Source organism: Cotesia glomerata, linkage group LG4 (assembly GCF_020080835.1).
Source record: "Cotesia glomerata isolate CgM1 linkage group LG4, MPM_Cglom_v2.3, whole genome shotgun sequence".
Lineage (NCBI taxonomy): Eukaryota > Metazoa > Arthropoda > Insecta > Hymenoptera > Braconidae > Cotesia > Cotesia glomerata.
Genome location: NC_058161.1, coordinates 19,696,194 through 19,707,537, shown reverse-complemented (window position 1 = coordinate 19,707,537; position 11,344 = coordinate 19,696,194). Strand labels below are relative to the sequence as shown.

The window sequence follows — 11,344 nt, the reverse complement described above, 5'->3', positions numbered from 1 at the left end:
AATAAAAATTCTGAATTTTTATTAAAATTTTAAAACCAAATTCCAAAACTTTAAAAATATACTTTTTCTAAAATATTTTTCTACTTTCACTATTAAAATTTTTTCAATACAATATTTAAATTATCAGTTCGGCGGACTAATTACCAATTAGTCTAGCTTCTTATTTTTTAGAGGATAATTTTTTAACATTTTAATGTAGCAATAGTCTAATTATAAATTATTCGAATGATCCAAATCAAAATATTATTTTTTTTATTAGATATTAAATTGTTTTTTAAAGTGATAATAAATTTTAAACTAATTATTTTTTCGTACAAATTGAAAATTTTCTAAAATCGAGTTAGACAATTTGCTAATTAAAACGTCGAGCTGTTTATAAAATTTTTCATTAATTAAAATTCTTCCAATTTAATTAATTAAATAACTTCAATAATTTATATTTATCTCAAATAAAAATTTTTTACTTTACTTTTTTAATTTTTACAATACAAAATATATAACTTTCTTTAAAATATATTTGAATTTTTATCTAAAAAATATTTCTAATAAAATTATATAATTTCCCAAATTTAATTATAAAATTTTACAATATATCTTCTGAATTTCCTAAAATATTTAATTTAATTACAATATTAAATTTTCCATCCTTAATAATCCAATTTTACATTTCAAAAAAAAATTCTAAAAACCATTTTAATATTTTCTAAAGACATTAAAATAAATTCAAAATATTTCATATAATTTTACAACAATAAAATTATTAAATTAATAATTTAATAAAAGAATTCATGTGAAAGTTAATATAAAATTATTAATATAAATTTTTCAAGAAATTCTTTTACAATTTCAATTTATTTTTACCACTCATAATTTCCTAAGAATTTTTTCTCTAACATTCTGAAAATAGTTTTAATCTAGGAAAATTTAAAATTTTTCTTAAAATTAAAATTTATTTTCAAGAATTTTTCTCGGAATTCTTTTTCTAAGGTAGCAAATTTATTTTTGAAATTAATTATTGGCCCAGCTTTCGCCGGGCACACAAAAAATTGACTTATAGACTCATCAGATGTTCCCCTCCACGGAAATCTTTAGTAAAAGGCGAAAGATTTATGCGTGAGTTGAAGGGAAACCAGAGTAAATATTTCGTCAAAAAATTCGAACTTAACACTTTCTACCCAAGTCTCTGCCCTCGAGAAAAAAAACGCGACATTCGCCACTCCACGGCGCTTTTTAGAACTAACTTCAAAAAATTCTCTCAATTGGTAATTTCGGCTACTAGTTGACCAGCTTAAATAGAAAAATAAAAAAAAACCGTTTTTCAGCATAACATAACCCAAAATACCCCGCATTGTAAACATCAACATTATAAAAAATTTTGGTCATTTAATAATTAATTTAGTTTAATTTAATTTAATAATTAATAATGTCAATGATCAGTCTGAAGAAATTAGGACGAGTAATAGATGATCAACTGGAGAAGCTGGAAAGAACTTGGGAAACCCCGCACATGCTTTTGAGCAATACTGAAGCTCCTAATGAGGAAGCGCAAGGTTTGATTGAAAGTTTTTTGGTTTCTATTAACAAAGTTCATGTAAGTATTTTTTTATTTTTTTTTTTAATTTAATTTTATTTTATTTCTTCTTTAATATTATTAATTTAATAATTTTGTTTTTGCAGGATGAATTAAATGAACTTGTTGAAGAACAAAAAGAATCAACGGCTGATGTTGATCGGTTTATTAAGGAATGCGAGGCGATAATAAATGATTCTATTAAGCCGGATTGTGATGCGTTGGAGGATTTTCTTCAAAAACACGGTTATACTCCTCTTCAGAAAACTAGGTAGGTTATTTTTTATTATATTTATTTATTTATTCAAATTTAAATGCCAAGGCAAAAGCCAGATGGCAAAAGTGTAAAAGAAAATGAATTAAGTACATGTAATAACCATAAACATAGATTATCAATGTATGACATTAAAGTTAGCAGTCACTTAATTATTTGTCAGTTTTTTTTGACAAATAAATTTGCTGCGAAAAATTATTTTTAAAAAATTACATTTTTAATTTTTTAAAATTTCTACTTGGCAATATTTTTTGTCATAATTTATTTGTTAAAAAATTTTTAAAATTATCAAATATCTGCTAAATTAATTTTCATTATCAATATGGTAGATTATAAATTATAAATGAGAGCATAAATAGAATCACTTTTGGATTTGAGCAATAAAGTTTTGTACATATTAGTTTATCTTATAAATTATGTAGAATATTATACTTAAGTTATGAATAAATATTAAATAAGCAGACGGAAAATTTTTATCATTATTTTTTTATTATGAAAAAAAAAATTTTAAATATAAATTTTAAATACAGAAAATTTTTATAAATTATGAGTGCAATTTTTTAAATAATATTTTTTTTTTGTTACAATTTAATTAATGCTGATTTCAGTATCAGACATTTTAATAACATTAAAGTTAGCAGTTAATTGACAATTTTTTAATTTTTTTTTAACAAAAGGAATTTATTCCAAAAAATTAGTTGTCAAAAATTGCATTTTTCATTTTTTTTTTAATTTTTTACATAGGTAGAAGTAATATTACAATTTTAAAAAATATTTTTTAAATAATTTTATTAAAAGTTTTCGGTAGCCTAATTTTAAAACACAGTTAAAAACTTTTTGACCTTAATTTAAATTATTTTTTCTTAAAAATATTTATATTCAAGTATTTTCTTTTCATAAATCAAATTTTTTATCGCAATTTTTTTTTTTTTTAATAAGCGCAATTTTTTTTTAAGAAGAAAAATTTTAAAAAATCTTAAAGTTATGTCAGTTTCTGTGTTTTGAAATTGAACAGTCGTTTTGTAATGCAAGTGATTTTCAATAAAATTTTTTCTATTCTAATTTTTTTATCAAAAAAAAATTCTATAAACTATTACAATAAATTTTGTAAAATTATAGTAAAAAAATTTAAATATTAAATAATGAATTTTCTAAAATTATAACTTAGAAAAATTTTTAATATTCACCAATAATAAATTGCAATTTTCAGTTTTAACGAGACCCTGGTATCAGAATTAAGTATTTTAAAGGACGAAGAACTGGAAGAGAGAACTCAAAATTTGTCGTTGCTCGATGACCAAATAGCCTTTCATAATTTCAAGAATTACACCGCTCCAGTTGGAAATGTCAGCGATTATGATTATGAAGATGAAGATAATATTAATCAGGAACTCGGTGATAAGGAAAACGCTGAAAAATCAAAACCTACCTGCATTCCAACACCGGTGATAAGACGCTTGACTCGAGTCAAGAATCAGGATGTTAATCTGACCCCGAGCATGCTTCCTAGAGAACCGATTTATTCACCGTATTTCAATCCTAGAGCATAGTTTATAAATTATATAAATATTTTTGTATTATTCATAGCTTTATAAGTCATTTTTATAATGACTTTAATTAAGAGATTAATAATTAAAATTGTCTTTTGATATTTACTTAAATAAATAAATATTTTTTTTTTCGGCAGAAAAAAATTTAAAGCGACTAACAATTTTAATTATTTTTATAAAAAGAACGATTAAAAAGTATCTCTATGAGTTATAATTTTGTAAATTCCAAAGATTTTGCATTTTTTTTGTTAATTAGAAAGTAAAGAAAAATGTCCAGAAATAAAAAAAAAAAAATTATATTTTTTAATCTAAAAAAAATAATAAATTGAAGAATATAGAAATTTTAATATAAATTATAAAATAAATAATTTTTCAATTTAAATTAATAATAAAAATCTTAAAAATTAAAATAAGTAAATGTAAAAATTAAAGAAAAAATTTTTTAAACTTTTTTATGAAAATAAAAAAAAATTATTTTTTTTTATTTTTTAAATATTTAAACAATTTGCTTTTTCATATTTTCATTAAAAAATTAAAATTTATAAATAGTATGCATGCTTATGCTGTCATTATTGATCGACGTTTGAAAAATAACATTCTAACCTCAAAAAAGTAAAATAATTGTGTTGACACGCATGGAGAATTTTTTATATTTAAAAATGAGTGATATATAAAATAATTAAAAAAAAAAAAATAAATAATGAGTAAGTTTTTTAATAAAATTAATCAATAATCAAGTGAAAATATTTCGTAATATAATTTTTCTTTTTTTTTTTCTTTTTTTTTTTTTTTTAGGTAAGAAAAATAATATTGGCTGTGAAAAAAAAGATGTTTTGGAACGCATGAATTATTTATATCAGGTAATAATTATAATTAATTAGTATTGATTATAAATAATTTAAAGATTTTATCTTCATAATATTTATGAGTAATAAAAGTGACATCTGAGAAAGTTTTCAAAAATTTTTTTTAACAAATTATAAAAGTAAATTATAAAAAATTATAAAAGTAATATTTAAAAAATATTTTAGTTCTAATTTCATAAATAAAATTAAAAAAACGTCAGTTAACTTTAATATTATAAAACAAAAATTCTGACAGATGTAAGAATCTTATTTAAAAAAATTAAAAAAAAAATTAATCCTAGTTTTAATAATATTGACATGTCAAAATTTTGACAAGGACTCATTTTTATGAAGTGTTTGAAAAATAACTTTAAAATTTATTAGATGATATTAAAATAAGCAGTCACTTGAACATTATTTAATTTTTAATTTTAATTTTATTAACATTAGTTAATAAAATTGAAAGAAGAATAAATAAGTTTACTATTAAAAAAAAAAAAAAAAAAAAAAAAAAATAATTAATAAAATTATTTTTTTTCAGGCAAGTAAACTTGTTTCTAAGCATGACACTATCTCAGCGTCATGTTTCGGCAATGCAATGATAAGTTGTTCGAGAAAAGCCGTCCTGAGAATGTAATTATATTTTCTTTAATTAAATTTCTTCTACCATCAATCATTACTTTACCGTCAAGTTTTATTTTCAATTAATCTATCTTGGTTACAATTACTCTGAATCAAAAACTTTTTAGATAAATTTTTCTTGCTATAATGTCTTCATTAAAATTTTTTAATCCATGAAACTTATAAATATCAATAACAATAAAAAAAAAAAATCAAATTTCTGCACTGTACTTTCTTAACTATTGATGTTTTTAAAGATATAAGCTCATCCCGATGTTACACTCATCAAGACCTTTCATTTGAGTACCCACATGCATTTTTAATATATTTTTCATATATACATATATATATATAATATATATTATATATAAATATATAAAATATATGAAAAATTGATGTGGGTACTCAAATTAAAGGTCTCGATGAGCGTAACATCAGGGTGAGCTTATATCTTTAAAAATGTCAATAGTTCACAAGATACAAAGTAATTTCTTAATTACTGACATTTTTAAAGAGATAAGCTCATCCTGATATTACACTCATCAAGAGCTTTAATTTGAGTACTCACTTGCATTTTTGATATATTTTTCATAAATACATATATCAAATATATATAAATATATAAAATATATGAAAAATTGATGTGGGTACTCAAATGAAAGGTCTCGATGAGTGTAACATCGGGATGAGCTTATAACTTTAAAAATGTCAATAGTTCTCAAGATACAAGATCATTTCTTAAATATGTATCTAGAGATAGAGCATTTTTAATGCAGCTTAAATACTTATCGTAATAAATTTACTATCACTAACAACGCTAAGAAATTTCACTAAAAAACCGATTTTATCATACGACTATCTTGAACACAAAATTTATCTTATTCTCTTAATAATATAGATTATTAATAAATAATGAAGACTATAATTATATTTCAGAGAAACGGATTTAAAAAGATCAATATGTAAATGTTGCCAGACTCCGTTAATCCCTGGAGAGACATCTCGCGTGAGGTTAATAACAAAGCCAATAAAAGCTATAAAAACAACATGTCTGATTTGCAAAACTAGTAAAAAAATTCCTACGAAGCCCGGCTATAAATTATGGACCGAAAATCCCGATTCTATTAACCAAATATTTAATTACACTCCAAAAATAAAACAAAGTGACTCTTTACTTGAAAAAGAACAACAACATGGCGGACAAAACAAAATGGCCGCTTCTGGCGGTGAAAATAATATTAAAAATCCAAAAATAGAACAAAGTGACTCTTTACCTGAAAAAGAATCAAAAAATAGCGGACAAAACAAAATGGCTGCTGGTGAAATTATTATTGTAAATAATGAAGACTAATTTGATTATGAATATTGTAGTGTTTTTATATTTATATATGTATAATAATTGTTTACATAAAATATTTTACAATTAATGAATAATTAAAAAATTAACATTATTTTTAATACTTTTTTTTTTATAATAAAATTTTATCTAACAACCAATCAGGCTTAATTTTTTTTATAATTTATAATAAATTAACTGAGATAAATATCTAACAAATTGTCTAATAGATGTAATTAATATAGTAAATTAATTAATTAATTAAATAATTATTCGATTATATTTTACTACTTAATTTTGATAATTTTGTTTGGCCTTTTACTATTTAATTAAATTAATATTAACTAACTCCGGGTTGTTTGATATTCATTATGATATGACTATCAGTCCGCCCTATGCCCTAGTTCTTATTTCTTCTTTATGTTAAAAATAATAATAGTAATTATTAATTGGCAAATTATATTAACAACGACTAACCTAACTAATTAATTGTCATTAAGTATAATTATAATTATAAATACGAAAAATAACTTCAAAAGAAGAAATAATCGCTGAAAAAGTGCGATATTAAGTACACCGGTGAAATTAATATAATTAAAATTAGCTGTAACTCGGGTTGTAATTGATAGATTATAATGAGCGAAAGCTCATATGAAAGCTCTAACCTTCTATTATTTAAATAAAATTAAAATTTTTTATAAAAAAATTTTATTAAGGAGGTTCAAGCGTATTTTATGAGTCAAAATATTTTTTTTACTTTCAGTCTTTCCAATATTCGTCAAAATTCTTTATTTTAATTTAAAATAATTTGTACAATTTAATAATTGATGTTTTTTACTTATTTAATGAAATAAAGTAATAAAATGACATTGGTATTTATTACTTGCCGGATTAAATAAACAGATTTAGCAACAGCGCGTTTGATTATACCCATTACAGAGACGTGGATGAGTGTGTCAATTAAATATATCTCTCTCTGTAACTATATTTCTATCCTTTTCTTTTCTCTCAGCTGTTGACGCGACGTTGCCAAATCTTTATTCGAATAAATAGCTGACGATAAACGAGTCAAAAACATTAAATTAAACTTTAAATATTTCGAAAATTTTATCGGTAATGTATTATTATTAAATTTTTTTTAGACTTTACAATAATCCAAGTTTCTTGTGTATAGTTTTTTATTCGTTAAAGTTGGGAAGTTAATATTGAAAAAAATAATTAAAGTCTCGACTAAACGTTTGTCCGCCATAAGAGCCCGTGTATAAGGAGATAAAAAATGTGATTTTTGAAATTAAATATCTAAGTAACTAAACGGTCAATCTTTTTTTAATTTTAGGATTAGATTAATTACGTATTTATTTATACGTATACTTAATTTCAAAGCTCAAAGTTGGAAATTATTTTCTACATTAGATTCGCTCGAACCTCCCTAAGTATAATAATAATTATAGATACAAAAAATTACTTAAAAAGAAGAAATAATCGCGATATTAATTTCACCGGTGAAATTAATATAGTTAAAATTAGCTGTAACTCGGGTTGTGATTGATTGATTTTAATTAATGAGGGCTTATATGAAAGCTCTAACCTTCTATTATTTAAATAAAATAAAAATTTTTTTGTAAAAAAATTTTTTTTTGCAAAAATAACTTTTGAGCAAAAGAAGAAATAAAAAAAAAATTTTATAATTAAAACTTAAAATAAATAATCGGCAGTGATGATTAATTTACAGTCTTAAAAATATAAAACTTAATTGTTAATTAATTCCGGGCCGGACGGATCATCTAATACAGTCGTTTCTTATTATATTACAATTATAGAGTTTGTATAAACAAAAGTCATTAATTAGACCGTTTTACACATTTAACATGCACACATTAATATTAATTAATTAATTATTATATTAATAATTATTTAGTATATTAATAAAAATTAATACAAGTCTACGATAATTTGATTTAGCAAATTACGGATTAACGTCTATTAATTTAATAATTAAATCAATAATCACATTTGTTAAATTAATATATTAATTATAAATAAATTGTGTCGCATCCAATTATTGTCGTAGTCATTATAATGCGTATATTTCTTTTTTTAATTAACTATTTATTTAATAATCGTTCTTATCTTTTTTTCTTAGATTAATATTAATTATTATTATTATTGTTATGAATAATAATAATTACTTGATCGAGTATATGCAGTATTATTTTTACCAAATATTAATAGAGAGTTAATTGTACAAAAAATGGATTACGTACAAAGATGATGAAATATGAAGGCTGCGGCAAAATGGACGCTACTGAGTGACACAAAATGGCGGCTAGAGTCTACTTTACCGCAGCCGGTATGGAAAATGAAGTGGAATGTAAATATACTCTATTAACCTTCTTAATGACTGATGATTCATGCATATTAGTGTTCTATACCGTTAATTAATATTATTTAATTCGTTAAAAAATTAAAACAGCGTTTTAAATTAATCCTGACACAAATTGTGGCTGACCATCACGGTCCAGGGTCAGTTGAGGCACCACCGTGGTCGATGGCTGGAATGTCGAGCCTTGGAAACCCATCGCCGATTCGTACAACTAATAGAGAGAGATTAGAATTAGTATATTAAATGGCAAATGACAATAAATATTTTTTCTTGTTATTTAAATATAATGATTTTTATTAAATTGTACTGTATTTTCTAAACTAATGATGTTATTAAAAATATAAACTTATCTTGATGTAACAATCATCAAGAGCTTTCATTTGAGTACCCACTTGGATTTTTGATATATTTTTCATACATACATATATGTAATATACATAAATATATAAAATATATGAAAAATTGATGTGGGTACTCAAATGAAAGTTCTCGATGAGTGTAATGTCAGAGTGAGCTTATATCTTTAAAAAAATCATTAGTTAATAAAATAACAATGTCAATTCTTAATTATTGACATATATGAAAATGTAAGCTCATCCCGATGTTACACTGATGAAGAGCTTTCATTTGAGTACCCACATGCACTTTTGATATATTTTTCATATATACATATATGTAATATGTATAAATATATAAAATATATGAAAAATTGATGTTGGTACTCAAATGAAAGGTCTCAATGAGTGTAATCTCAGGATGAGCTTATATCTTTGAAAATGTCAATAGTTCACAAAATACAAGGTCATTGCTTTATTATGTAGCTAGAACTAGATTATTTTCAAATGCAAACTTACATTATGATTGCCAGGCAGTGTAGTATAATCAGGTGTACTAGACCGATGCCTATTACAACCTTGAAGTGGATGCTGGATAGTTGCGTAAGTATTATCCTGTGACGTATCGCCAATCCCGACACTTAAGCCGCCATTACTGCCGCGTCTTTCATTGGTAGTCGTTAAGCCGCCCTCTGGTTCGCTGAACACTTGCATCGTTAGCTCTTGTTCTTCATAGAGTTTTAATTTCCTACGGAACAAATTCAATCAATTTAATGAGACCAACATAACCTAACCTTTGTGTAAAAAAGCAAAAATCCTGATTAGAAAAAAGAACTCAAAATAATTGACAATAATATTTCTTCTTTAAAGAAGAAATTCAAAAATATTCAGAAGTATTGAAAAGAAATAAAATTTTGATATTAAAAAAATTTTATTTTAATAATAGAGCTTACTGTTCGATCCACAACGGATTCTCCGTAGTGTTAAGCTCATCAATGATTTGCTTCTTGATCAACCCGTCTTTCTTACGGATATCATTTGGCACAGTGATGACCCAATGTCTGAGGCAACAGCAAACTACAGTTACCGTAACAGCACCTACTAGTAGCACCACCAGCAGCGCGATTAGCGCTGCTAATGCCGGATCGAAAGACTCCTCCTGTACTGCTCCGTAAGCCGGCTTAAACATCATAATTATAATAATCAATCATCAGCAACCATATCAAAAAAATCTATATCTTATTTGTCTTTGATCATGATTAAAAATTATTTTTTTTTACAGTTTTATAAGACTTTCATCAAAAGCGCTTTCATCTACTAGCCAATTGGAAAATTAATGAAACCGCAATAAATATGAAGAGCGTAGATAGAATGAAAAAATATTGTGATTTATTAATCCTGTAATATTTCGACAAAAACGTGAGACCCTTATTTTTGTGTTAGATTGCAGGATTGCAATTATTTTGATGGATTAAACTCAGATCACTCGTCAGGTATTTGGAAGACTTCTGTCAATATTGTTGCTTTTTATATAATTTATGTATCTAATTTTTTTTTTCAAGATTAGTCTATAGGATTCCACCAAAAATAAATTAAGATAATTACATACAGTTTTATACAATTATATATAGTCATATAATTATATATACTGCCAAAGGCCAGAAAATAAAAAAAAATTGGGTAAATCGAGGGCTCGAACCGCGAACTTTGCGCTTGTCAGTCTTCCAAGCCACCCAGTTGTCCAAAATCTTTAATTGATATTATATGCTTAAATGACACTCAAGTATACCCTATCAAAAACATCCATGTAGGTTTGTATGGGGATCCATGGGAATCCACATGAGAAAGTTAAGATTCATATCGGAGATATGGAATCCATAAGATTCAATGTAGGAATCTATGGATTTATATAGGAATCCATATAGGAAGAGGAATTCATGTTTCTATAGTGTTCCTATGTGGATTTCCCATAAGATTTCCATGTACCCATGCCTTCTTATGTGGATTTCCATATGGGGATCCATGTACCCAGTTTCTGCATGAATTTCACTATAGAATCATACATTCCTACATTGAATCTTATGATATTAATTATTATGACCTAAAACTTACCACAACATTCTCAATAGCGAATCCACTGTAGTATTCCTTAAGAACATCATACTTAGCATCGATAGCCTTGAGAACCTGGGGTACCAGAGTGATAGTCTGAGTCTTGGGATCAACAACATGAAGATACATATCACACCACTCGTGACGAATGTGCCCCGAAGAATCCACATGGTACCTAATTTCGTCTACAACAACTCTGCTCTGAGTAGCATTCGACAATTCAGCGACTATTTCATCCCTCTGGCGATTGACTTCCTGAGGCGGCCTGGATAGGATCACCCTGATCAGCTGTGATGGCTCAAACACCCAGACCTGCAT

General features: G+C 24.8%; 3 protein-coding genes and 1 non-coding gene across 5 annotated transcripts in view; 2 read left to right on the top strand and 2 right to left on the bottom strand.

Annotated features, from left to right (window-relative positions):
* Positions 1-1,017: 1,017 nt before the first annotated feature.
* Positions 1,018-1,138, bottom strand: LOC123264490. Its single transcript, XR_006509356.1, has one exon. It is a non-coding gene; the product is annotated as a U5 spliceosomal RNA (small nuclear RNA).
* A 146-nt stretch (positions 1,139-1,284) lies between these two features.
* Positions 1,285-3,450, top strand: LOC123263302. The gene is made up of 3 exons (XM_044725937.1): positions 1,285-1,591; positions 1,678-1,841; positions 3,055-3,450. The coding sequence occupies exons 1-3, from the start codon at positions 1,424-1,426 to the stop codon at positions 3,392-3,394; spliced, it is 672 nt and encodes a 223-aa protein (XP_044581872.1). The 5' UTR covers positions 1,285-1,423; the 3' UTR covers positions 3,395-3,450.
* Positions 3,451-4,194: 744 nt separating this feature from the next.
* On the top strand, positions 4,195-6,249 carry LOC123263303 (ribonuclease P protein subunit p21-like). Its single transcript, XM_044725938.1, has 3 exons — positions 4,195-4,254; positions 4,781-4,872; positions 5,797-6,249. The coding sequence occupies exons 1-3, from the start codon at positions 4,237-4,239 to the stop codon at positions 6,209-6,211; spliced, it is 525 nt and encodes a 174-aa protein (XP_044581873.1). The 5' UTR covers positions 4,195-4,236; the 3' UTR covers positions 6,212-6,249.
* Positions 6,250-7,604: 1,355 nt separating this feature from the next.
* Positions 7,605-11,344, bottom strand: part of LOC123262405 (cadherin-87A) — a 51,066-nt gene continuing 47,326 nt past the window's right edge. For both annotated transcript variants that reach the window (XM_044724583.1, XM_044724584.1), the window contains exons 9-12: positions 11,027-11,338; positions 9,868-10,094; positions 9,434-9,662; positions 7,605-8,790 (exon numbers count right to left, since the gene is read on the bottom strand). In XM_044724583.1, coding sequence (XP_044580518.1) covers positions 8,674-8,790; positions 9,434-9,662; positions 9,868-10,094; positions 11,027-11,338 — 885 coding nt within the window. In that variant the 3' untranslated portion in view covers positions 7,605-8,673. The remainder of the gene's footprint in view (positions 8,791-9,433; positions 9,663-9,867; positions 10,095-11,026; positions 11,339-11,344) is intronic.